A 25,220-nucleotide genomic window follows, 5' to 3' on the forward strand; every position below is an offset into this window, starting at 1 on the left:
CAGGAGTCCTGGCTCCCAGCCCCGCTCTAACCACTAGACACTACTCCCCCCAGAGCGGGGCTAGAACCCAGGAGTCCTGGCTGTGTGTAATATACAACCGTATAGCTAGCGCGGGCCGTGTATACACCGTATACATAAAGGGACCCGACGCTGAATCTGTACTGAGAGAGGGGGGGACACTGAAAACTGAGCAATGGGGCGGGGCGGTCTGAGGTTGTGTTGCGGCACAGCTGAAAAAGCAACACAACGTCACACCCTTGGAGAGATGAATCTGTGACACACAAAGAGATCATGCAGCTCTAAAGAGAAATATATCACTGGTGTCTTTGTGAGTGTGCGGTATAAACACTCACAACATTGTGTAATCTGTATACACACACACACACAGTCTCCTAAAATCTGTGTGTGCGTGTGTTGTAAACGCACAAACACCCAGAATCGCCTAAAAATCTGTGTGGGTTTGTGTCAAATACCCACAGGCAAAATCTGTGTGTGTGTGTGTGTGTACACAAAATTGTCTGTTATCTGTGGCTATGTGATACACACACACACACCAACTTTTCCTGCATTTTTGTGAGTCTATGTGTAGACACATCGGCCACACCCTTTTGAGGTGTACATAAACAAGCACACGCTTTCTCTGTGTGTGTGATACATACACACTCTCTTTTTGTAAATATGCAAACACACAGTCTCCGCTATGCTTTGCGTGTGCGTAGACTCGCACACACACAATTCTGTAGACACACAATCCTCTATGCTCTGTGCATTGCTTTGTGCATGATCTCTTCGAATTTGTGTACACACAGCCATACAATCTCCTATATTCATTGTCTGTGTGTACAACACACACAAAAGCCTCTCAGTGCATCTGCACTGCTTCGTGCGCCCCAATAAATATAAATACATAAATAAATAAATTAATAACCACAACAATTACCAATAATAACCACAAAAATAATACAATATGAGTTCACACAAAAGCTCAGGAGGTCGGCGGCTCTGAACCGGCCTCTCCTGAATCTCTTCCTTGACAAGTCCTTACGTTGGTCCTACCCGGCTGCAACCCGACGCTCCAACCTGACGGCCGAGCCGAGGGAGAGCGTGGTCTGATAGAGGTGGTGCATGTTGGCGGAGAGGGGCAGCCATTCAGCCTGGGTAAAGGAAGTCCAGAAAGGTCTCTGATGGCCCGTCTCCTGTGGTGGGAGATGGGGTGGTAGTAATGGCTTTGGAGGCCGGTTGTGTGGAAGGGTTGGCCAAGGATGGAAGATGATGGGTTGGCCAAGGCTGGAGGATGAGTTGGCCAAGGATGGAAGATGGTGGGTTGGCCAAGGATGGACGATGGTGGATCATTGCTGGGGAACTCCTAATTCCAGTGCGATCACCCCAAAATACACCTGCCCATTGCTGTCCATATCCAGATATTTGGCCGAGTCGATTTCAGACGAGATCTCATCTCCTTTCGTCAACTGGAAGACAGCTCCTTGGTAGATGGACTCGAACCACACCCCGTCCCCGTTCTCGGCTGGCTGAGACCTCTCGCAGAACGACTTGATGGCCATCAGCAAGGGCACGTTTTCGGGGTACTCGGCGGAGTAGCGCAAGATGGTATGCCTGAGAGGAATGGACTCCTCTGGACACTGGGTTCCTTTGAAGACCACCTGGGAGTAGATGAAGTAGAGGCCATCGGAGGGGACCACCAGCTTGTTGTTTACCAGAGCCATCCCGTTCTGCATCATGGTGTGGGCCACTTTGTCAGTCCAGATCAGTTCTTGGGAGTCACTGGAAGCTGTGAGGGACAGAAGAAGGCATGCGTGGTCAAAACCCAGCAGGAGGATCCCTTAGGATCCAGCCATGAGTGGTCACACCCTGCCTGGGTTGTCCCCTACGGTCAATCTACCCCGGTTCAGCCTACAACACAATCCAGCGATGGCACGCCTCGCCCTAGACAACGCTAGGCCAAAACCCAGCAGGATCATCCCCGGCTGGCCGGCATCTCCAGGGCTTTGGCCCACAACGTCCGCGTAACCCGAGTCTTTGGGCTCCACCACCCCGCGAGACGTTTGTGTGTGTTTATGTCTGCGTTTGCCTGGGGATGTGTGTCTGCCAGGGTGTCTATTCGGCGTGTGTGTCTCTGTGGAAGTCTGGGCTGCAGCACCTGAAACTGAGCAACCCCCGACCACAAGGACCCCCCCCCCCGCCTGCCCCCGTAGGAGGAGGGACCAGTTCCTCAAACCCTCTCCTGTCCCAGCCGCAAATTCCTCTTACCTACGACATGGGCCGCCGGCTTCCTCAGCGACTGAGCTTGCAACTTCATTGTCATGGGACCTGCTGCAGACAGGAGAAAAGAATGGTCAGCCTGGATCGTCCCTCGTCCACCGAGAGGGGGCTCAGATGTGGCCGAAGCGGGCTCAGATTCACCGGGCCAGGTTTTCCCAAAAAGGGGCTCGGGATTTTGTCCGGTTCCATTTCTCTTCCCGGCGCCAAATTTGAAGTGAAGCTGAGTTTTAGGAAATCCCAGACTGGCGGCCTCGGGAAAAAGTGGAGGTGTCACGGGGCAAAAAAAATGGAGACCAGCTGCAATTTGCTAGCCGCTTTGGGGAGATGGTGGCCGGTAAATAGGTCTCTGGTAAATCCGGCAAGAGGAATTTCACCCAGCGAGGGGAGATTTGGTTCAAAGGCTGCATTTATCACCAGGGTGAAAATGAAATGGGCTAATGTTGGAAAATACTTACTGAGCTGCTCTGAATGGCCCGGACTCCTGGGTTCTTTGGGGTCCTGGCAAAGAGAAAGAGAGAGGAGAGTTGAGTCCAGAGGTTATAAAGTCAGGGGAAGGGCGTGTTAACGGACATTGTGCGCCCCACGCCCTACAAAAAGCAAGGATCTTCAGAGCATCCCACACCCACACGCAGACACGACACAGGCCAGGTAGCCGGGTGAATGCAAGGTAGCTGAGAGAGACAGCCAGTGCAAAGCACACCCAGACAAAAACACAGGTGTGTGCCCGGCGTCTGTGCGAAACCACGCACCCAGAAAGACAGACGCACACATCCAGATAAAACCCCCGGCGTCACAGGCAAATGGATAGAGAAATACAAGGAGAGACCCACAACTCGCCGCCGCCCGGGCTGCCTTTGTGTCGTTAAAACCACCCAGCCCCGAAGACACACGCGTCGAAATACACACCCAGCCACCGGCGGTGCGTGGCTGAAATTCACCCGCAGGACTGCACGCACGTGGCTTACCTGGCTCGCCGAGGGCTCCCCGTGTCTGAAATGCAGCAGAGCGAAGACGGCCGTGGCCCCGACCAGGAGCAGGAAGGAGCAGATGCTCAAGCACTTCCAGCGGCCGTCGGCGGGTCGGGACTCCCTCACCACGATCACGCTGCCCTTCTCCACGTCGTAGACCAGATTTTCGGTGCTCATGGTCGTGGGTTTTCACAGGGGTGGGTTTCTTCCAGGTGGGGATTTCTGCGGTTAATTTCCTGCCGGGCCGGTGAATCTGGCAGGCTGCGCTGGGTGAATTCAGTGGGTTCCACTGAAGCCAGAAACGTCGGTGATTTCAACGGGGGGAACGTGGCCGATTTCCCCGAGGAAAATGCAGCTGGTTCCACCGGGCGACGTGGGCTGATTTCCCCAGACCTAAGAAGTGACCGCGCTGATTTCTCTGGATTTCTCTGAATTCCCTGTGAATTCAGTCCGTTCCTTCCCCCCCGGCGTGGAGCTCGGTCGCGCCTCTGTTTCCTCTCGTGTCGGCGGGTGATTTGTGAGCAGAGAAGTGTGCAGCCCCAGGGCAGAGCCTCGTATTTATACCTGCCGCCAGCCCGGCAAACCCATGACACGGGAGGAAATTTTGAAGCGCCGGCACCACCCACAAAGGGAGAAGGAAAGACCAGAGTCTGCAATGGCGAAAGCTGGGAAGAGGAAAGAGCTGAAAATAGAAGGCGTCGAAAAGCAGAAGAGACCGGGGCTGTGGTTTTTGGGGAGCGGGGCGGGGGGTGAATCGAGATCTGCACAGGGCGGGGGGAGCCCCGGGTCATACCGGGGTCCCCACCTCCATCGCCACCACGCTGGGATCTGGGGGGGTTCAGATGGTAGATTGGGGGGGGTCAGGCTTGGGGGTTTGGCTGTGGGCCCCCCAAATGGGGCAATAGGGATGGGAAAAGGGGGGAGGTGCCTTTAGAAGGGTTTGTGTCTAGTTGTGTGTGTGTGTTGTGAGTGCCTGTCTAATGGTGTGTGGATCACTGAGTGTGTCTCTTTAGTTGTGTGTGTGTGTGTCTAGTTAGTGCTGTGTCTCTATGTGTGTGTAGTTGTGCGTAGGTCTCAGTGGGGGTCCGTATGTTTGTTTGTGTGTGGGGCTGTGTGTGTAGTTGTGCATTGATCACTGAGTGTTGAGTTGTGTGTGGGGGGGATGTCTGTGAGCATGTGTGTGTGTGTGTGTGTGTGTGTGGATCTGTGTGTGTGTCTAGTTATGTCTGGGTCTCTGTGTGTGTGTGTGTGGTTGTGCATGGATCTCTGAGCATCTAGCTGTGTGTGGGATCTATGTGTGTGTAGTTGTACATGGATTTGTCTGTGTGTCTAGTTGTGCATGGAGCTCTGAGCATCTAACTGTGTGTGGGGTCTGTGTGTGTGTGTGTCTAGTTGTGCATGGGTCTGTGTGTGTAGTTGTGCATGAATCTCTGAGCATCTAGCTGTGTGTGGGCTATGTGTGTAGCTGTAAGGTGATGTGTGTGTAATTGTAGTTGTGTGTGTGAGTGCCGAGTTGTGTATCTGTACCTGTGATACATCTGGGACTGATCAGTCCTGGGGAACATACCAGGACCCCCCCCCCCAGTCCCGTGAGATGAGACTGGGTCGGGCCATATGCCGCTAGGGGCGCCGGGCGCTGTGTGTCTCCCCGTGGGATTATTCCGGGGGCTGGCTTTCAATGCTGGGCAGTTTTGGGGGGGCCTGCAATGGGGGACCCCCCGAACCTCCCTGACACGGCTGGAAAGGTCGAAACAACCTCGGGCCGGCGTCTCGGCCTTGCCTGGGCGATTTTAGGGTCAGCAAATTTGGGGGGGGGGCTGCTGGGTATGGGGGGGAGGACAATCGCCTGACAACCCCCAAACTGCTAGGAGCTGTCTACGTCGCTCTGACCAACCCCCCCACAAGCCGGGGATCATTGGGGGGGGGGGGCGCTTAACTTTTAGTGCCAGCAAATTTTTTGGGGGGGATGGGAGGTGATCTGAGATGGGGGGAGAGCGCCCCAAATCTTTAGGGCTGGGGGGGGGGCGACCGGGCTCAGGGGCCGTGGGGCGAGCCGTGTCTCAAAGTGGAGTCTAGGGGACCTGATTGGGGGATGGGGCAGCCCCCCAAATGTAACATCTGGGTAGTGGGGGGGAGAGGTTGGGATATAGACACATGCCCACCCCGGTCCCCACCCCAAGCAATCCAGGTACAGGCAGAGCTTGTGGGCAAAAGCCCAGGCCTTGGTGTCAGCGGTGGGATCCTGGGAGCAGAGGGCTGGGAGGGTGGAAGGATCAGCGTTTGTCCCACAAGGCGCGGCTCCCCCCGCCCCTCCCCAGCGCAGCCTCCCCTGAGACATGGAAATCCCGAGAGCCTGATTTCAGGCCCCCGGGATTTTTCAGCCGCTTGCTTCTGCTTTCGCTTTCACGGGCGGGGGCGGGGGAGTCAGGGGATGATTCGGGGTGAGATTCGGTTTTGGATCTCGCCGTGCAGGGGGGCGGAGGGAGAGGGAGGTCAGAGGGAAGGAGGGGAGTCACCCCCCCCTGCTCCCTCCCAGGGGCGCGTCCTTGGCCCCGTGGCCGACGCTGAGCCTGCGCTGCCCCCTGCTGGCCGCCCTGCGGAAGGGCCAGACTCAGCTGCGGGGACCCCAAGGCAGCTGGCTGCCCTTCCCCGGCCCCACGGCGCCCCCCCCCCCGCCCTGCCAGACAGACAAGCGCGGACCACCCCCAGCCCCCCCATGCCCTCCTGCTACTGGTCTATCTACACCCCCCCCATCCCTCCCCACACCCCCTTGATCCATCCACCCCCCCACCCCCCCTTGCAGCTCTACATCTATCTACAGCCCCCCTGCATGCCTCCCCACACGCCCCCCTCCATCCAGTCAGCTGCCCCCCACCCGAGGCTGCGAGGCGACCCCTTTGCCGGGGCGCCCTGGCGGAGAACGCGGGTGACTGGCCCCTGCCGCGAGCCCTGGCCCAGCCCCCCCACCACCCAGGGGGGGTCACACGAAGCTGCATACGAACAGAGGGCCTGGGGCTCTGTCCGAGCCGTTCAGCTGGCGTGGGGGGGACGTGGGGGGGGCGACGCCCCTTGGGGATGGGTTTTGCAGCCTGTCACAGGCCAGCACCCAGTGTACCCCCCCCCCCGCCCCGGCACTGGCGCTTGGCGGGTCCCTAGCCGCCAGACGGGCCCCCGCCCTCGGCCAGCACTCGCCCCACAACGACACTGTCGCTGCGGTTTTTTTGACACGGAGGCGGGTCTGGGTGCGAGGACGTCGCATTTCGGGCCTGTGGCCGCTGTGGCGGGAGGCACCTCCCACGCCAGGAAACGCGACAATCCCAGGCCGGGGTCCCCGGGGAAGCGGGCGCCGGAGCTGGGCTGGGACGGCCAGGCATGGCCGGCCTGCAGCCAGCGGGTCCAGCAAGACTCTGTCACCTGCTGGGGGTGGGGAGGAGGCCCCAGGGGGGCGCGAACCCTGTCACAGCCTGGGAGTGAGGGACTGGGGGGGAGGAGAACCGGCCCCGGCCCAGGAGGTCGGTGTCCGTTGCACCAATAGGGAAACTGAGGCACAGAGGGGGGAGAGGGACTGACCCAAGATCATAGAACCCAGGCATCCGGGGAGGAGGTGTTCCCCCCTCCCGCTAGAGCTCTCTCCACTAGGCCACGCTGCCTCCCCATACAGACCCACTGGGGTTCGCTTGACCTGGGGGCCTATCCCAGCCTGGGGTGCCCCGCCCCCTTTTGGGGGTGTGTCCCAGCCCAGAGAAGCCCCGCCTTCTTGGGGGATGTCCCAGTCAGGGAACCCCTCCCACTCAGGGGGGTGTGTCCTAACGTCAGGGAGCCGCACCCACTCGAGGGCTGTGGCTCAGCTGAGCCAGGCAGATCCCACCCGGCCCCATTTGTGGGGTGCGCCTGGGGGGCAGGGGTTGGATTTTAACCCTTCGGGCGCAGAGACGTGCACAGAAATGCCAGGCGACCAGGAACATGTTCTTTAATTCTCCGCCCGCGCTAAGGCCACGGAGCAGCAGATAAATACATTCGGGGGTGGGGGCAGTGCCCCCTTATATCATAAATAAATAATTTAGAACACGTCCCATAGATAGCTCTGCCCCACACCCAGCAGCATCCCTCCCTTTCCACAGGCATTTCCCCTCTGTGGTGGTGGTGGGGGGACAGATTGTGTGTTCCCACCTTTTTGGGGGGGAGGAGATCGCGGCAAGACAATATCCTGAGCCCCCCCAAAATCCTCACCGCCACCCCAAATCTCAGCTCAGCCTCTTCATTAAGCCAAGAGGGACCCCCCTAAATTTGGGCACCCCTATAATTGTGGGGTTCACTGAGCTGAACCCACACATCTCTTGGGGACCCCCCTTTATACAGCATGGCTGTTCTTATAAGCAACCCCCACATCCTAGTGCCCTCGTGGTGCATTAAAGAGGCAGCGTGCTGAAAACAGCAGGTGCGCCCCAATAATTTGGGGGTGCGGAAATAAACCCCCAACATCGTTTGAGGCTCCCCTCAAATGGCCCTGCTGTTCTTCGACCTCCAACCCCATGTCCCAGAGCATTTATCCCAGGAGCACCCCCCCCCAGTAACTAAGGGCACCCCAAACATTTTGGGGGCACAAGTCACGGGGAAGCCAGCACACCCATGGAGCATTAGGGGGAGACACCCCGAAAGGCAGCGGGCGTGTTCCCCCTCACCCGGTCACAGGGCAAAGGCCCCGAAGGACAACATCCCCTGGCCCCCCAGCAGATGCGCCTCCCCCTCCGTCTGCGTGGAGAGCCGGTCCCCCTTCTGCAGGGCGAAAGCCGCCCCCTGGCGGAGGGAGTGGTACCAGGGGGCTGCCCCGGGGCAGGCCATTTTGTGGGCGCTCAAGAGGGGGATGTCTTGGGGGTAGGAGTCGGAGAAGAGCCGCACGCGGTGGGCCAGGAAGAGGGGCTCGTCGCCCGCGGGGCAGGCGGCCCCCAGGAAGGCCACCTGGAAGTAGACGACGTACGTCCCCGAGGCCGGCACCACCAGCGAGTCGTTGGCCAGGTGGAAACCCCCCCGGGTGAAGGAGGCGTCGACGTCGCTTCGCCAGCGGAGCTGCTCGCCGGGGTGGCCTGTTGGGAAAGGGCCGAGAAATAAGAGAGGGATTTTCAAAGGGTTCACCCGATTGGCAGGCAGCTGGGGTCAGAGACGGCCAAGAAAAACCAGACATTGAGGGAAGGAAAAAAACCCAAAACCCCAACAAGGTCATTGTTTCTACCACTGTTCTAAGCGGCACCTGCAGTGGGAGGCCCGATCCAGCCTCCGCCAGCAGAGGGCGGCAGAGAGGAACCCTCCCAGGGGCATAGCATGATGGAGGGCGCATCCCCCCAACACCAGCGACTCACCAACGAGATGGGCTGCGGGCGAGTGGGTCCGGCCAGCGCGTTGCATCGAGGGGGTCCAGGGGGCGGCTCCTGGGAAAGACAGAGACGATTCCTTGGTGAGGCAAAGGACAGACCCCCGGGGGGAGGGGCGGGAGGAGGGATGTGGAGCCGGACGCCTGGGTTCCCTGGAATGGATCCGAGGCCAGGGTCCCGTTTGGGGGCTGGGGCAGACTGTGGGGCAGTGTCTGGGGCCGGGGGGAGTTACTCACCAGCAGCTTCAGAGCCTCTGACCCCCAACTCAGCCTCGTCTTCCACCTGCAGATGAGGGGGAAATAATATGGTGAGGTTCGGCCGGTGTCCCTCACCCCTGACCCACAGCCCCCCGCCAGCCCGGCCCTGGGCCCCCCAGCTCTGCCAGTGCTCCTCACTCCCGCCCCGCAGCCCCCCCCCTTACCACGCTCCGGGAGTAGCCGTACAGCGCCGTGCCCAGCAGCGCCCCCAGCAGGAGGCAGCAGGCGGCCCGCAGCAGGTGCCAGCAGGGATCCCGGCGGCCCGCGGGCCCCATGGCCGGGCTAGGGGGCAGACGGGGGGCGGGCAGGGGGGCGGGCGAGCCGGGGCGAGGCGAGGCGAGGCGGCGGCTGTGGCTGGGTCGCGGCGTCTGTCCCGGGCCCGCCGCCCGCCCGCGGCTGTTTATAGGGGGCAGGAGGCTCCCGGGGAGGCGGGGCGGGGCGGGGAACCCCGGCGTCCGGGAAGGAGCGGCCGGGCGACTGATGTCACCGCGCAGCCGGGCCCCGGGCGGGGGTGGGGGGGGAGGGATAGACGGACGGACGGACGGACACAGACGGACGGACGGATCCATGCCCCGTCTTACGAGCTCAGGCAGTGCCGCGCAGTGGTGAGAGCGGGGTGGGGGCCACCCCGCCCCCCCATCTCACACACACACACACCCCCACAAGCTCATACACACAGAACACGTACACAGCCCGTAGAGAACACACACACACACAGAACACACCCCACACTGGCAGAACACACAATACCCACACAAATTCACGGACACATACCACAGACCACACTACACATACACACAAGGAGAACACACTCGCATACACACAGAGAGAGAGCACACAATACACACACACATGCATACACACAGAACGCACCCCATACAGGCAGAACACACAATACACGCACAAACTCACACACACACACACACACACATACAGAGACCACATACACAGAGAGAACACACACGCATGTACATACACAGAACACCCCCCCACACACAGGTAGAACCCACAATACATGCACAAATGCACACACACACAGAGACCACACTACACATACACACAGGGAGAACACACACTCGCATACACACACACAGAACACACAATACACAAATGCACACACACACACACACACACAGAATGCACCCCACATAGGCAGAACGCACAATACATGCACAAACTCAAACACACACACACAGAACACACACGCATATACACACACAGAACACCCCCCCACACAGGTAGAACACACAATACATGCACAAACTGAGACCACACAACACATACACACAGGGAGAACACACACTTGCATACACACACACACACAACGCACCCCACACAGGCAGAACACACAATACATACACAAACACACACCACACTACACATACACACACGCATACACACACAGAGAGACCACACAATACACGCGCACACACACACATACAGACCACGCTACACATACACACAGGGAGAACAGACACTCACATATACACACACAGAGAGAACACACACTACATACACACACACACACACACACAGAGAAACCCCCCCCCCAGGCAGAACACACAATACACGGACAAACTCATGCACACAAACACTCAGAGCACACCCCACACAGGCAGAGCACACAGTATACACACACAGAGACCACACTACACATACACACAGGGAGAACACACAATACACACACAGAATGCCCCCCCCCAGCAGAACACACACACTACACGCACAGCCTCACACACACCAGTGCAGGCCCACAGACAGCCCCCCCCCACCCCCCACCGCCCCAGAAGCTGTGAAGTCCCCGGCCCCGGTGAAGCCCCGGCCCCGACCGCAGGCCCCGGTGTTTTCTCTCTCCCCGTTTCCTCCCTTCCCGTAACTGGGCCGGGCTGGGGGGGGCCCGATTCTCTGTAACCCCCCCGGGGGCTGGTGCCCTTCCGTGAAAGGGAAAGCGCCGGCAGGAAACAGTCAGAGTGAAAGGAGGCTGAGGTTTTACCGGTTAACCCTCGAGGGGGGGCCGCGGTGGGGCGGGTGCCGATGGTGTGAGGCCCCCCCCGGCTGGCAGATGCGAGCCCTGACTTCCCCTGGGGTGCAAAACCGAGCGGGCCCACGCGCGCGTGCGGGGAGACGTGCGTGTGAGGGTTTAATCGTGCGGGGGGGGCCTTCCACGGGTTGGGGCGGCTTGCACACACGTGGGGGGGGGCAGAGGCCCGGCATGGGCAAAGGGCCGAGCGTGCAAGAGGCTGAGCCAGCGCGGTGGCTCTTAGCTTAGGCTCACGTGCAAGGGTGGCGTGCACCCGTGCAAAGCAAACGCCCCCGTGCGAGGCTGAGGAGCGCCCGGGTTCTGGCTCAGGCCCCTGGGGGTTTCTCGAGCGCCGTGCCAGGGCGGAGCCGTGCGAGGGTTGAGCGGTGCACGGTCCCGCTGCCCGCCACGGTGAGCTTCACGTGCAAACCCTGGCGGTGCGACGGGCCCAGCAGAGGGGCGTGCGACAGCCCTCGTGCCAGCGGGCGGGGGGTTTTCACGCGCACGAGGGGTTGTTTGCCCGTGAACACTGGCGGAGGTGCAAAGCCAGGTGTGCTGGGCGTGCTAAAGGGAGGGGAGGGGTACGTGCTGGCGGGGGGGGGCGTCGCTGACTGGACAAAACCGTGCGTGGAAAAGGAGAGGGCCGGCCGTGCAAACGGTGCTTTGGCGTGTGTGTGAAGCGGGGGGGGGGCGTGCAAAGGGCACTTCCAGCTGTGCAAAAGGTGCCTTGACACTCGTGCAAAACCAGGTCCCCCCGCCCCGAAATCCATGACCCCCCCCCTCAGCCGGCGGGGCTGGGGCATGTTCCCAGCCTGCACTAAGAAGACAGATTGTCGGGGGCGGGGGAAGGGCAGAGAACAGCCCCCCCCAACCTCCCCACCCCCCATCTGGAGTCAGAGCCACCATCTGCTTTCCCCGCCCCCCCCGGCTGAGTTTCACCCACCTCGCACGGAGACTCAGCCGCGGGCTTGCACAAGAGCCTTGAGCAAGACTGGCTTGGCCAGACCGTCCCCCCCCACATCCTGTCCCCCCCCCGGTGCAGAAATTCAGCCACCAACTCCCCGCCCCCCCCCCCATGCCGCTACCCTGGGCCCCGGCGCCGCTTTCTGCAGCCGCGGTGGCTTTTCTCAGGCCGGAAGGGACCCCTGTTCCTCCGGCCCCCGCCCGCTGTGGAGACGTGACCGCGGCCCGGCTCGAGGCCAGGCAAACGTCCCCCCCCGTCCCCCCTCCGGCTCGGCACCCCAGAAAACAGGACATGCTGAGGGTTGCGTGACTCACGGCCGCCTACCCCCCCCACACGCTGCTTGACCCGTCTGGCGGAAACCCGCTGGCGGCTCCACCATGGGGCTACCGGGCTCTGACCGCACGGCCCCCCCTGACCCCAGCTCGAGTTTGGGTCATTCCCAGCCGAGGGGAAATGGCCACAAACCTGCCCTGGGTAACTCCCGGCCCCCCGGAGAAGGCGCCCCCCCCGGAGAAGGCGCCCCCGCTTGCTCAGGACAACACTGGGGTGGTGGAGACGGGGGCAAAGAAGAGGAGCGAAACAGATCGGAGGGACCCAGGCTCCAGGAGCGCGGCCCTTTTTGGCTGAGCCAAGAGACGGAGCAAATCTTGGCTCACGGCCCCCGCCCTCCGGCTGCCGCCTGGGAATCAGGTGTCTGCGTCGAACCGGGACAGGAGATAACCACCGGGATGGCTTGGCCCCGGGGCCGTGGTGGATTTTCCGGCCCCAGTAACCCCTGAACGGGCGATTTTTCTGAAAGCCCTCGGGGCCGAGGTTAGCCGGGAGGTGGGAGCGGCCGGTCCCAACAGTCCCGGCCAGCCTCGGCGTCTCGGACGCAGCCGTGAGGAGCCCCCAGCCCAGCCCTGGAGGCTGCAGAGCTGCGCAAACAGAGGCCGCTTTTTGGCAGCAGAATGCGTCCGCTCCTCGCTCGCGCGGGGGAACTGGAACCATTTCCTGCCAATTTTGGTGTGGGTGTGTGTGTGGGGGGGGGGGCGGGGGGGGCGGGGGGCAGCAGGATCTGGCATGCCAAAGTGGGGTCAGATCGAAGTGTGGCCTGGACCGCCCTGCCCCAAGTGCGGGGCCAGGGGGCGGAAGTCTAGGCGATTTGTGGAAAGGCCTCAAAATCGGCCTGGAAAACACTCCAGAGGTGGGCAAACGCCAGCAGGACTCAATGGCCCAGGCTTTGGCATGACTGCTCAGATTGGCCGGGTTGGTGGGGGGGAAGGGTCCTGCTCACCAGGCAGAGACAGAGTCCATCGCTGTTTCAATGGCTGTTCTAATCGGCAGCCGCAGCAGGTGGAAATGTTAGCCTACACTGGCGGACAGGGGGTTCGGAGAGGGGAAATCACAGTGTAAGGAGGGACTCGGTCTCGCTTGGGGGGGCTGGTATAGCGAGCCGATGTGGGGAGGGGCGGGGACAGCCGCTGGCATGGAGCGATCTCGGCTCATCGGCGTGGATCTAGGTGAGGTTCCAGGGTTGCATAACTCGGGGCGGCTCGTCCGCCCCCACCCACACTATTTTTGGCCCTGGCGTGCGACCGTGTCACTTCTGCTTCCGGCGCCGGCGGCCGGGAGACGGAAGAAGGAAAAAAATCCTGCAGGCGTGAAGGGTGGAAACAAACGTATCATGGATTTTACATCCCACCCCGCAGCCCCGGCCCGGGGCCCCCCTGTTCCCCAGGCCAGCCCCGGGGTGGTTGAAACCGTTGGCGGGGGATGACTCATGGGCCAGGCAGTGAGAGAAATCGGGAAGCCCTGGCCGGGGCTGCGGTTTGGGGGTGACGAGGCCCCGGGTCCCCGAGGGGCACAAAAATAGAAGCAGACGTTTCACGCTGGGGTCTATGCAAAAGAGCCCAGCCACGAGTGAATCCCTGCGTGTCTTCAGCGCCCGCCTGCCTCCACAGGGCCCATCTAGCCCGGCCTCCTGCCTCCTCGCTCCCTCCCACCCCCAGCTCAGACCCACGGGCCCGTCTAACCCGGCCTCCCGCCTCATAGAATCACAGAGTTGGAAGGGACCTCAGGAGGTGTCTAGTCCAACCCCCTGCTCAAAGCAGGACTAACCTCAGCTATATCATCCCAACCAGGGCTTTGTCAAGCCTCAGCTTAAAAACCTCTAAAGATGGAGATTCCACCACCTCCCTAGGTAACCCATTCCAATGCTTCACCACCCTCCTAGGGAAAAACTTTTTCCTAATGTCCAACCTAGACCTCCCGCCCTGCAACTTGAGACCGTTGCTCCTTGTTCTGTCATCTGCCACCACCGAGAACAGCCTACCCCCATCCTCCCTGGAACCCCCTTTCAGGTAGTTAAAGGCCGCTATCAAATCCCCCCTCACTCTTCTCTTTTGCAGACTAAACAAGCCCAGTTCCCTCAGCCTCTCCTCATAAGTCCTGTGCTCCAGCCCCTTAATCATTTTGGTTGCCCTCCGCTGGACTCTCTCCAACTTCTCCACATCCTTTTTGTATTGGGGGGCCCACAACTGGACACAATATTCTAAATGTGGCCTCACCAATGCCGAATAGAGGGGAATAATCACTTCCCGTGACCTGCTGGCAATGCCCCTCCTAATGCAGCCCAATATGCCATTAGCCTTCTTGGCAACCAGGGCACACTGCTGACTCAGATCCAGCTTTTTATCCACTGTTACCCCCAGGTCCTTTTCTGCAGAGCTGCTGCCCAGCTCGTCGGTCCCCAGTCTATAGCTGTGCATGGGATTCTTCCTCCCTAAGTGGAGGACTCTGCACTTGTCCTTGTTGAACCTCATTAGATTTCTTTTGGCCCAATCCTCCAGTTTGTCTAGGTCACTCTGGATCCTATCCCTACCCTCCAGGGTATCTACCACTGCCCCCAGCTTAGTGTCATCTGCAGACTTGCTGAGGGTGCAATCTACCCCATCCTCCAGATCATTAATAAAGATGTTGAACAAAACCGGCCCCAGGACCGACCCCTGGAGCACTCCGCTTGTGACCGGCTGCCAGCTAGACATGGAGCCATTGATCACTACTCGTTGAGCCCTATGCTCTAGCCAATTCTCTATCCATTTTATAGTCCATTCATCCAACCCAGACTTCCTTAACTTGCTGATAAGATACTGTCAGAGACAGTATCAAAAGCTTTGCTAAAGCCTCCTCCCTTCCCCGGAGCGTCCTGCCCGCCCGGGTCAGAGGCCTGCCTGTAACTAATGGGCTCTGCTGACCCCCAGTGGCCACTGTGCAGGGTTGCGACGCTCACACCCCACGTGTGTTCAGTCGCCAAACCAGGAACATCTCTCCTGGCAGGCAGGGCTGGCCCGGCTCAGACCCACGGGCCCATCTAGCCCAGCCTCCTGCCTCCTCCCCCCCCACAGGAGCAGACCCACGGGCCCACCTAGTCTGGTATCCCACCTCCTCCCTCCCCCCAAGTCAGAACCATGGGCCCCATCTAGCCCGGCCTCCTGCCTCCCCCCCCCCCCCCCGCCGCCCGCGCTCAGACCCATGGGCCCATCTAACCCGGCAGCCTGTGGGACGCTGCTGCCACCCGGGGGCCATTCTTAGAGCTGCAATTTCCACCCCCCTCCCCAGGCCGTCGCCTCCCAGCCAGCAGCGTCTCCCCGGGCAGGCTCTGCCCCACCTGGCTGCACCAGCCCCACTGCCTGGCCGCGGGGGGGTGGGACAACAGGGAACCACACAACGGCTGCACCAAGATTTTTATTTCACCGTTGCACAATAAACGAACCAAACACCGGGGAGGGGAGGGAGGGAGGGAGGGCGTAAACGGCCTCCGCTGGTACCTGGATTGTTCCAGGCATGTCAACGTGCGGGGAGGGGGGGACTTATGAAGTGTGTTTCACGCCCACCCACGTTACACACACACACCCATGACACTCCCTCTTCGTGCACGGCCGCCCGCCCCCACCGTCCGCCAGCCACGGGTCAGCTACAGTAACGAGGGGCGGGGGGATCTAACCCTGGCTCACCCAGAAACCCCCCCCCACGGCCGGCGTTTCCCCGGGGAAGGGGGGGCAGATAAATAAATAGATAACGAGGCCACTCGGGCAGTCGATAAATAGGGAACCGCAGGGCTGATTGCTCACGGTAATAAATTAACAGCGGCCGCAGTAACTGGGGGGAAGGGGAATGCTGGCCAGAGACAAAAGACCCCTGTTATTTGCAGGGGGTGATTTCCCATCCACACCCCATCCCGGGGGACCCCTGAGTTGGAGGCCCCCCAGCCCAGCGGGCCAGGATTGAGGAGAGGAGACAGGTCTCCCCTCCAGGCCTGGAATGAGCCTGGCCCTGCTTAGCTTCGGGGGCCTACCCTGCACTTAACCCACCAAGCTACCGGGGCAACTCCCTAGCAGGGCCAGGTTGTTTTAACTCTTTGGTAGCTGGAGGGTTTCCAGGGAGGCCGGGCCAGAGTGGGACAGGAATAGGTAGTCTGGGGCAGAGCCAGGGCGATATTGGGGGCAGAGGAATGCCCCCCACTCCTGTCTCACACCTCCAGCCCTGCCAGCTCCACCACGGCCTTGACGTAGAGGGTGTCGTCCTTGAGGTAGCCCTGGAGCTGCCCGTGGGGGGCGAAGAGGGGGCTCCCGCTGGCCACGTTGAGCCGCCCCCGGGGCTGCTGGAAGGACGTGCTGCAGGGGTCGGGGGCGAAGGCCTCGCTCAGCGCCGGCCGTCTCCGCCGGGGGTCCAGGAGGTGGAAGGTGACCTTGCGGAGGAACGGCCAAGCCAGGAGGTCGTCGTAGGGCCCCTTGGCCAAGGCCATGAAGAGCGAGAGGTGCGTCCCCCGGCCAGCCCCGTCACCGTCCGGGTACAGCCGGAGGCAGAGCCGGTAGCCGAAGGGGTGGGTGGCGAAGAGCGAGGAGTAGACAGATGCTCGCCTCCCGGCTCTGGCGTCCCTCAGCAGCCTGGAGAAGCCCTGCAGCTTCCACACCAGGGTCCCGTCCGTGCTGGCCAGCTCCGGGGCTCCGGGTCCCCCAACGCCACCGGCCGGCTCCACGCAGGCCCCTGGGGCCGGCAGCTCCGGGAGGCGCCGGTGCTGGAGAGCTTCCATGGCGGCTGCCTGGATCCGCAGCTCCCGGCGCAGGGAGGCCACCGTAGCCTCCAGCTGCTGTATCCTTCGCTGGAGATCCGGGGAGTCCTGGGGGGGGGGAGGGAAGGGGTCACATCCTGCACATCTGGCCTCCCCTCCTACCTCCTCCACATCTGGGCTACTAGGCCCCCTTCCCTCCCCCTATATCTGGCTGCCCCCTGCCCAGCCACGGACGTCTCCCCTCCCAGCCCGGCACGTGACTCACCAGCTGGGGGTTCCCGCCCCCCCGGGGGGTCCAGGTCACCACTTCGGCCTCGGGGATCTTCGGGGCCGGCTTCCCCGCCGCTCCGGGACTCGCCCCCGGGGGGCAGAGGTGCTCCTGCAGGGCGGGAGGGGAGGGTTAGCGGAGGGGCGGGGCGAGGCCGGCTTGGGGGAGGGGAAGTGGGGGAGTTCAGGGGGTGGAAGAGTCCAATGGGGGGGGGAATTATGGGGACTGCAGTGAGGGATGTGGGGAAGGGGCGGGGGGGGGGCAGAGTGGCCCCTCCCTGGTGGTATGGGGAGATCTGTCTACACTGGGGGAGGCAGACGGAGGAAGCATGGAAGGGGCAGCATTTGGGGGGCTGGGGGGCAGCAAGGGGTGTCAGGGCAGGACACAGGGGTTAGAGGGAGTGTGGGGGGGCTGGAAGGGGAGGAGCTGGGGCTGCTGTGGTGGCGGGAGGGTCGGGGGGGCCAACAGCAGTGGGAGTTTCTCGAGGGTGTGGGGGGGGTGGAACGAGAAGGGGGCGGAGCCTGGTCCAGGAAGCGGAAGCTGGGGGAGGGGCAGAAGGCGGCAGAGTCTGGGAGTGGGGGGTCTCTGGCTTTGGGGACTCCCCCTAGGTGGGGCAGTACAGGGCCCAGGACACACAGCAGCGGGTGATCACCTCCATCCAGGCTGAGTGGCTGGGGGCCCTGCAGCGGGGACGGGCCAAGCTGCGTCAGGGGCAGCCCCGGGCCAGGTGTGCGCCGACGGGCGGCTGGGGGACGGAGAAGGGGCAGCCCAGGGCGGTGTTGGGGCAGGGCTCCGGGCTCCGGCCACCCCGATGTGTCCCGTGCGGAGAGAGCCCGGCCGTGACGTGGGAAAGGGGGATTGGGTTGGCTCGGGGGTGAGGGGGGCAGGGGACGGGGCCCATCCCCTCCAGGGGGTGCCGGGATTCTCACCAGGTAGGACGCCAGGGTCCCCGTCCAGCTGCAGCCGGCCCCGGGGCAGCTCACGGCCGTGCTGAGAGCGTCCCTCTCGGCGGCGCGGTCCTTGTGAAACTAGGCGGGGACAGAGAAACGAGTGTGAGTCCACGGCTCCGCCGGGGCCCCTCACCCCCGACCCGCAGCCCCCTGCCAGCCTGGCCCTGCCCCTCAGCCCCGACCCACAGCCCCCTGCCAGCCCGGCCCTGCCCCTCCAGCTCTGCCAGTGCCCCTCAGCCCTGACCCACAGCCCCCTGCCAGCCCGGCCCTGCCCCTCACCCCTGCCCCGCAGCCCCCCAGCTCTTTCCGGGGGACACTCACCTGGCTGGGGCTCAGCCTCTCGCTGCAGACGCTGCAGGTCGCCTTGTCGGTGTCCCTGTGAAGAGACCACACCTGTCCTGTCACCAGAGCTCAGCCCAGCGCGGCCTCCCCTTCAACCCCCGCCCCACGGCCTGGCACGGGTCAGAGGGGGCACGACTGTTGAGAAGCGTGTCCCAGACAGACCCTCCTCCGGTGCCCCTCGCTCCTGGCCCATGGTCCCCGGCACTCACCCCAGCAGTCGCCGCACGCAGGCCGTGCAGTAGCGGTGGCCGCACTCCGCCTGCTGGGGCCGGACGAGCAGGAAACCACAACCCGAGCAGAGGAGGCCGGAGCCCCGGGCGGGATCCACGGGCCTCAGGCCGGCCCCGAACTCCACCATGCCGGCCCCAAGGAACCGCGGCTGGGCCTCGGCGACAGGAGACATTTGCCAGGGCCAGGAAGGGGCCGGGGTTTATATGGGGGCCTGGCCGGGAATCCCTGCCCCTGCGTCACCCTGGCCCAGCCCAGAGCTGATGCTCATCATGACAGCAGAGCCACGCCAGAGGCTTCCTCTTGGGTCATCCTGACGGGGAGAGAAGGGGTGTGAAGGGGGAGGGCAAAGAAAGAAAACAGGAAGGAAGAAAGGGGGAAATTAAAGGATAGAAAGAAAGAAAAAATAGAGAGAGAGGAGGAAGGAAAATGGCAACAAAAGAACAAGGGAAAGAAAAACCGAACGTCTGAGTGACTGTGGGCAGGAGCGGACGAGTGAGGGACGGACTGACCGAATGGGGGCCCAGGAGGGCAAGAAAAGCCGAACGAAGAAAGAGGGAGCGGAAAAACCACACGAAGGAAGAGAGGAAAGACAAGACCGAAGGCGGGGACGAAGAAGGAACGGGAGAACGTGCGGACGGATGGAAGTGCAGGGAAAAACCGCACCCGGGAACGCGAGGGGCAGGATTAGGGGCAGAGCGCGGGAACGCGAGGGGCAGGATTAGGGGCAGAGCGCGGGAACGCGAGGGGCAGGATTAGGGGCAGAGCGCGGGAACGCGAGGGGCAGGATTAGGGGCAGAGTGCGGGACCAGCCAGCCGCGGGGAGGAGAGAGAGAGGAGGAGGGAAGATCCGGAGGGCAGCCGTGCCACAGAGACACTCGCACAGGGGCCAGTGATACTATGGGGCTCAATGCCCCTCCGTCCCGACCCACAGCCCCCTGCTAGCCCATCCTGGGTCCTGGCCCCATAGCATGGCTGCCGGTGCCCCTCACCACCGACGGAAGGACACTCTGTGCCCGTTGCTGGGCGCCCTGCGTCAGCACCCAACACGCCTGCATCATCCGCGGCCGGGCAGCACCTCGGGGGCCTTATGTAACACTGGGGGGAGGGGGGGGGTGGAATTTAAATTCCCCTCCCTGGCTTCTGAGACCAGCCGGGGCAGGAGAGGGCAGGGGGCGGGGAGAGCGACTGACCCCCCCCCCCCCCCGAGCTCTGCTGGTGCCCTGCGCTCTGGGAGTTTGCTGAGGGCCGATCACTTCGTCACATGGCTGGGGCCCGGCCAACCCCCTCCTCCCCCCCCCCACCAGGCTCTTTGGCAGCCTGGGAACTGGTTACCACGGCCAGCAACATGTTGGGCAACAGAGCCCGGGCTGCTTCCGGCACAGGATGTGGGGAAAGGCGAGGGAGGAGAGGACGTTCTGTCCTCGGGGCAGAGACTTGGGAGCCACAGCGGGGGGGAGAGAGGGGGGAGTGGAGGAGGGAACCCCCCCCCCGCTTTAATTCCCCCCCGCCCTCGCAGAGCAAGTGAGAGATCCCAGGCGTCCTGGCTCCCAGCCCCCGCTGCTTAACCACTAGGCCCCACTCCCCTCCCAGAGCTGGGGGGAGAATCCAGGCGTCCCGGCTCAACACAAAAACCAGTTTATTGACACAGCTCTATTGGGGTGGGGGGAGAAACGGGGGGGCGGGGGACACAGGAGGGTCATTTGGCTGCTTCAGCCAATCGGTTGAGTTCCTGCGACAGCGCCGTGACCGCAGCCAGGATCCGGGCCCGATCCGGCTCCGCCAGGCGCCCCCCGCAGCGCTGGGCGAACTTGTCAGGGTGCCACAGGGCCTGCTGGCGACGGAGCTGACGGCGGTAGGTGCCCACGTCCGCCGGATCCGTGCCCTGCATGGCCACGGCCGCCATCTCGGCCGCGGTGCCCCTGGGGCTGGGCCAGGGGATGTCCTTGTAGCCCAGGGGCCGGGTGGCGTCTGGGGCAAAGACGCGGGCGCAGCCCTCCCCGTAGCGCCGCCGCTTGGCTTCCCGCAGCTCCTCCTTCTTGGTGCGGGCACGTTCCTGGTAGAGGCGAGACTCTTCCTCGCGGGGGCGCTGGCAGCTGGGCCGGGGGGGCTGCGTGGCTCCGTGAGCAGGCCCCGGCCCCGCCCCCGGGCAGTGTTTCCTTCTGTATTCCCGCGCCATCCGTGCCGCCCACTCCTCATAGGGCTCTGGGTCTGGGTGGGACGTGCAGAAATCCTCTGTGGGGCAGAGAAGAGGGGGGTGTTAGGCGAGAATTTCCCCTCTAGGGAGCACCGGGGGGGATCTGACCCTGGCTGGCCCAGGGGGGTTAGGAACAGGGCACAGGTCCCTTTCCCCTCTAGGACCCCATGCCGGCATCCCTACCTTCGTAGCGCCAGGTCTCCTGGTATTCGTCATGGCATTCGCCGAGCAGTTTCTGGCGCCAGGCTCGGTCCTGGTCCCACTCCGCGTCACCCTCTTCCTCCAGGGGCTGCTGCGGAGAGTCGCCGGGTGTCAGAGAACCACTGCAGTGCAGGGCATCCCCCCACGCCTGGAGGCAGGACACAGCCGGCCTCGACCAGCCCTGGGCTTAAACCTCCCACCATGGAGATCCCGCCGCCTCCCCCGGGCGCCGATTCCAGAGCCGAATTCCCCCTCGAGCTAGAAAATTCGTCCCCATGTCCAAGCTAAAATCACCCCTGCTGCTAATTAAGCCCGTGACGTCTTGTCCTGCCTCCTGTGGGCCCCTCCAGTGGGTCCCGGCTTCTTTGTCATGGCCCTGAACGCTTTGGCAGACCGCCATCGGGTCCCCCCCGGTCGTCTTTTCTCCAGACGAAACAAGCCCCATTTTCCAGCCTTCCCTCTTAGCTCAGGTTTTTTAAACCGTTGCTCTCTGCTGGACCGTCTCCAATTTGCCCCCCACCTTTCCTAAATCGTGGCCCCAGAACCGGGGCCTAACCCGGGCCAAGCGGAGCGTGATGAGCCCCTCCCACGGCTTACACACTCTGCCCCGTTCGATGCAGAACGTCAGCCTTTGTATTTCTTTGGTAATCAAGTCTGCACTTTTGCGCCTTTTCGCTTGGCACCGCTTAAAAAACATCCCTCTCACTGCAGCCCATCAACTCGCGCAGTCCTGCTGTCGAAAGCTGATTCAGCTGACAGTTGCCGCTAGCACCATCGCACCCGGCTGCACACTTCCGGTAACACAACCACACTGGAATTTGCCGCTCGCCGCGTAAAGGGCCGCGCAGGCCGGAGAGTGAAGGAAACCCTGGGGGACGTCACACGTGTCAATTCTCCCGTTGGTCAAGGTCATTTTGAATTCAAATCCCGGCCCCCCCAGGAGTTTCGGCCCCTCCCAGCGTGGAGTCACCCGCCAATTTTCGGAGCGTTCGCTGACGTGGCGTTGACGAACAGATTGAGTCGTGCCAGACCCAGGACCCGCAAGAACCCACTAGACGTGTTCCCCGAGTTGGGCAGCGAATCGTTGAGGACGCCTCTTTGAGGCCGCTCTTTCGGCCGGCCATGCACCCGAGTTTCCTCTACACCCCATTCCCCAAGCGTGCGCACGGGAACGCCACGCGCCAAAGGCCTTCCTAGAAATCAAGACGCACCACGTCGCCCGCTTCCCCACCCCACATCCAGGAACGAATGAAATCAAATTGGCTCGACGTGCTTCGTTCTTGACAAATCCAGGCTGGCGGGTCCTTCTCACCCCATTTGTCCCCCCCGGTGCTCGCAAACTGATCGTCAGATAAAATATTCCAGTATCTTTCCAAGACCAAAATTAGGCCCGGAATTCCCCGCTTTCTCTTGGCGCCTCTTTTCAAAAAGATGCCCGTTTGCCCGTCTCTGGGCCACTCTGCCCTCGGGGAATCCTTGAGGATGGTTTCCAAGGGCTGCGGGATTGTTTCAGCGAGTTCCCGAAGGACCTTTGGACGCACTCGAAGACATCTCGCGTCGCAAATGGGTCTTGAGCCTGTCCCCGCCCCGTTTTGGTCCGCGTTCCTCCCGCCCGGCCGGGAACACGAATTGTGCGGAGCGTCTGGTCGCCGTTAAATCAGCGTCACGAAGACAGACGCAAAAGACCTCAGCCGGCTTGATGGCATCAGACTTGAGCTCTGCTTCCCAGCGGACCCAGATCCATGAGATGAATTGTTTCAGACTCGTGACCCCCCCCACCTCCCGCCCCCAAATTGTGGCAGCTACAGGAGGAAAGTGCCTCCTACCAAGCCCCCCCGACCTGCTCCCCATAGCACAGCGCCCCCTGGCAAACCAGATCAGTACCTGCTCCTCCTTCACAGGCCCCAGCAGGTCCCTGGGTGTCTCCCCGGCCCGGTTCCGGATCCCCATGGCTCTGGGGCACTGGCTCTGCAGGGGGGCAAAGAGGGCTTTGTACACTGGGGAGGGAGAAAGGGAGAGGTTAATGGTGCCTCTGGGGGGGCCGGGAGGTGGGGGAGGGAATGCCTGCCTGGATCCCAATCCCGGACTCCTGGGTTCTCTCCCCAGCTCTGGGAGGGGAGTGGAGTCTAGTGGTTGGAGCAGCGGGGGCTGGGAGCCAGGACGCCTGGGTTCTATCCCCAGCGCCCACTGTCTCTCCCTGGTGGTGTCAGTACAGCCAGAGGTGAGGCCTTGGTTCAAGTTCCTTCTGCCCCGGTCGGGGTCGCCAGGGCCGGTGCTCACCGCTCAGGCCCTTGCGGGCGGCCTGCCGGGCAGCGTGGTGCAGGGCCGTGTCCCCTCGCCGGTCCAGGAGGGCAGGGTCAGCTCCATGGCCCAGCAGGATCTGGGCGGCAACAGGATCTCGGCGGGCACAGGCGTAGTGCAGGGGGGGCCGGCCCTTGTGCCCCCCCGGCTGGTCCAGGTCCAGCGCCTCCCGGTGGCGGGCGAGGAGCGAGCGCAGCCGGCGGTGCCGCCCAGACTCCAGGTAGCGCCAGAGGCGGCGCTGGTGCCGCGAAGCCATGGGGGTGGGCCTGGGCGTGGGGGGAGACGGGGTTAGAGACACCTGGACTGGTATCAGAGACGCTGCCCCCCTCCCTGGTCACCCCACTTCCCCTGGCTGACCCCCAATTCCCCAATGTCGTTCCTGCCCCCTGCCAGCCCCAGATCCCTGCCCCACACAATCCCCCTGCTGACCCTCAGATCCCCCTGCCCCCCAGCATCTCTCCTACCCACCCCTGCCCCACACCACCCGTCCCCCCCCAGCCAACCCCATAACCCCCGGGCACCCCTCCCCCCCCGTCCTCACCCCCTAGCCAGCCCCCTGGCCCCCCTTGCCTGACCGCCGGCCCCCGGGGCTGAGATACGCACCCGGGTCCGGGGGCACTGGTCTGCGGCGTCTTAATTGATTGCTGAGTCCGACGCCAGAGGGGGAAGGGAAAAGAGAGCGGACCGGAAGTGTAGCAGAAGGGCGGAAGTGGGGCGGAAGTGACTTCCTTTCGGCCGATGTGGCAAGAGAGGGGCTTGTCCCCAGCGTGGGGGGGGGGCTACTTATCTGTGTGTGTGTGGGGGGGGACCCGGAACCGATTAATCGATTACTCGTTCATCTGGCAACAAAACGGGGGCGACAGGGGAGGAATGGGAAACCGGACGGGGAGGCAAGCAAGGGCGGAAGTGAAGCGGAAATAGCGTCACGCCACCTGCCAGGACTGGGCGTCTGCCCACAGTCTTGGTGCTACGCTCTATAGGGTCCGTGTGGGAAACAGAGAGCGGCGGGGAACGTTCCGGGCGCGTTTGGTTCTGAAGGGGTTAAAGGGAGCCTGAGATTGGGATTAACTCTCCGACGGGAAGAGACGCCGGAAGTGGGTCCAAGCGAGGGCGGAAGCAAACCGGTAATGGAATCTAGCGCGCTTTAAAAAGGGACGTGCCCGTAGTTGTGCGCAACCCTTTATGGGGCCCGGGTGGGAAACAGGAGCCAGGTTAGACGGTGCCGGGAGGTGTTGTGGGGGCGCCAATGTCAGAAAGGGGGTGAAACCCCTTCCCCCGGTCAGGGACGATGGTGGGGGGGTAGGTGGGGAGGGGAGAAAAAAAGGGGGGGGGGGACAAACATCACAGAAAACGACAAACGCCCACGGTGGGGGAATCAGAGTCCAATGTCTCCCCTCCCCCATATTTCAATTATTTCCCCACATTGTTGGTGGATTTTCCCCGGTGTTTTTTATTCAGTTCCCCCCACCTCGATTTCTTCTCTCTGTTTCCATCCCCCCCCATCAGTTAAAAAACATCCCATTTGCACGGCGGGGGTGGGGCGATGAAATTCCAACTTTCCGGGGAGAAAAGATTTTGAGAAAAAGAACATTCCATTTTCCGGGAGAACAATTTGTGTTCTTGGGAGGGGGGGAATTTTCAGGGGGACAATGGGACATTTTAATGGGACAAATTCTCCTGTAAAACAAAAAAAAAAGTCAAATTTTCAGGAAAAATCTCTTATTTTTTTTGCAGTGGGGGGGCCGGGGGAGACACCGAGTGTCTGAAAAACAAATTTACCGCCAGGGAGAATGACGAGAACCGGGGGGAAAAGCGACCGAGT

The 25,220-nt window shown here is 62.2% G+C and overlaps 4 protein-coding genes across 4 annotated transcripts; all 4 read right to left on the bottom strand.

Annotated features, from left to right (window-relative positions):
* Window positions 1-1,349: 1,349 nt before the first annotated feature.
* Window positions 1,350-3,759, bottom strand: TNF (tumor necrosis factor). The gene is made up of 4 exons (XM_067560240.1): window positions 3,246-3,759; window positions 2,736-2,778; window positions 2,269-2,331; window positions 1,350-1,789 (listed from the first exon to the last, which is right to left on the bottom strand). The coding sequence occupies exons 1-4, from the start codon at window positions 3,423-3,425 to the stop codon at window positions 1,350-1,352; spliced, it is 726 nt and encodes a 241-aa protein (XP_067416341.1). The 5' UTR covers window positions 3,426-3,759.
* Window positions 3,760-7,158: 3,399 nt separating this feature from the next.
* On the bottom strand, window positions 7,159-8,669 carry LTA (lymphotoxin alpha). Its single transcript, XM_067560281.1, has 2 exons — window positions 8,606-8,669; window positions 7,159-8,332 (listed from the first exon to the last, which is right to left on the bottom strand). Exons 1-2 carry the CDS (start codon window positions 8,649-8,651, stop codon window positions 7,935-7,937), a joined length of 444 nt encoding a protein of 147 aa, XP_067416382.1. The 5' UTR covers window positions 8,652-8,669; the 3' UTR covers window positions 7,159-7,934.
* Window positions 8,670-15,689: 7,020 nt separating this feature from the next.
* LOC137161170 (TNF receptor-associated factor 2-like) lies at window positions 15,690-19,121 on the bottom strand. The gene is made up of 5 exons (XM_067560282.1): window positions 18,681-19,121; window positions 18,451-18,505; window positions 18,109-18,207; window positions 17,177-17,290; window positions 15,690-17,019 (listed from the first exon to the last, which is right to left on the bottom strand). The coding sequence occupies exons 1-5, from the start codon at window positions 18,872-18,874 to the stop codon at window positions 16,369-16,371; spliced, it is 1,113 nt and encodes a 370-aa protein (XP_067416383.1). The 5' UTR covers window positions 18,875-19,121; the 3' UTR covers window positions 15,690-16,368.
* Window positions 19,122-20,321: 1,200 nt separating this feature from the next.
* NFKBIL1 (NFKB inhibitor like 1) lies at window positions 20,322-24,132 on the bottom strand. The gene is made up of 5 exons (XM_067560283.1): window positions 24,002-24,132; window positions 23,378-23,664; window positions 22,982-23,094; window positions 21,080-21,188; window positions 20,322-20,934 (listed from the first exon to the last, which is right to left on the bottom strand). Exons 2-5 carry the CDS (start codon window positions 23,652-23,654, stop codon window positions 20,399-20,401), a joined length of 1,035 nt encoding a protein of 344 aa, XP_067416384.1. The 5' UTR covers window positions 23,655-23,664; window positions 24,002-24,132; the 3' UTR covers window positions 20,322-20,398.
* Window positions 24,133-25,220: the final 1,088 nt, after the last annotated feature.

Source organism: Emydura macquarii, unplaced genomic scaffold (assembly GCF_026122565.2).
Source record: "Emydura macquarii macquarii isolate MOO-44397 ecotype Brisbane River unplaced genomic scaffold, CSIRO-AGI_Emac_v2 contig_2249, whole genome shotgun sequence".
In the NCBI taxonomy this organism is placed as follows: Eukaryota; Metazoa; Chordata; order Testudines; family Chelidae; genus Emydura; species Emydura macquarii.

Bases quoted from the DNA above. Each gene is read 5' to 3' on its own strand.
- NFKBIL1 (XM_067560283.1), bottom strand. From the start codon at position 23,654: ATGGCTTCGCGGCACCAGCGCCGCCTCTGGCGCTACCTGGAGTCTGGG. The intron at 23,095-23,377 runs GTGAGCACCGGC...CTCCCTCCCCAG, and splicing joins CGCCCGCAAGGGCCTGAGCG to TGTACAAAGCCCTCTTTGCC. The intron at 20,935-21,079 runs GTAGGGATGCCG...TCTGCCCCACAG, and splicing joins GGAGACCTGGCGCTACGAAG to AGGATTTCTGCACGTCCCAC.
- LOC137161170 (XM_067560282.1), bottom strand. From the start codon at position 18,874: ATGTCTCCTGTCGCCGAGGCCCAGCCGCGGTTCCTTGGGGCCGGCATG. The intron at 18,208-18,450 runs GTGAGTGTCCCC...GTCCCCGCCTAG, and splicing joins AGAGGCTGAGCCCCAGCCAG to TTTCACAAGGACCGCGCCGC. The intron at 17,291-18,108 runs GTGAGAATCCCG...CCCGCCCTGCAG, and splicing joins GGACCCTGGCGTCCTACCTG to GAGCACCTCTGCCCCCCGGG.
- TNF (XM_067560240.1), bottom strand. From the start codon at position 3,425: ATGAGCACCGAAAATCTGGTCTACGACGTGGAGAAGGGCAGCGTGATC. The intron at 2,332-2,735 runs GTAAGTATTTTC...TCCTGTCTGCAG, and splicing joins GGGCCATTCAGAGCAGCTCA to CAGGTCCCATGACAATGAAG. The intron at 1,790-2,268 runs GTAAGAGGAATT...TGTCCCTCACAG, and splicing joins GCCGGCGGCCCATGTCGTAG to CTTCCAGTGACTCCCAAGAA.
- LTA (XM_067560281.1), bottom strand. From the start codon at position 8,651: ATGCAACGCGCTGGCCGGACCCACTCGCCCGCAGCCCATCTCGTTG. The intron at 8,333-8,605 runs GTGAGTCGCTGG...CTTTCCCAACAG, and splicing joins GCCCGCAGCCCATCTCGTTG to GCCACCCCGGCGAGCAGCTC.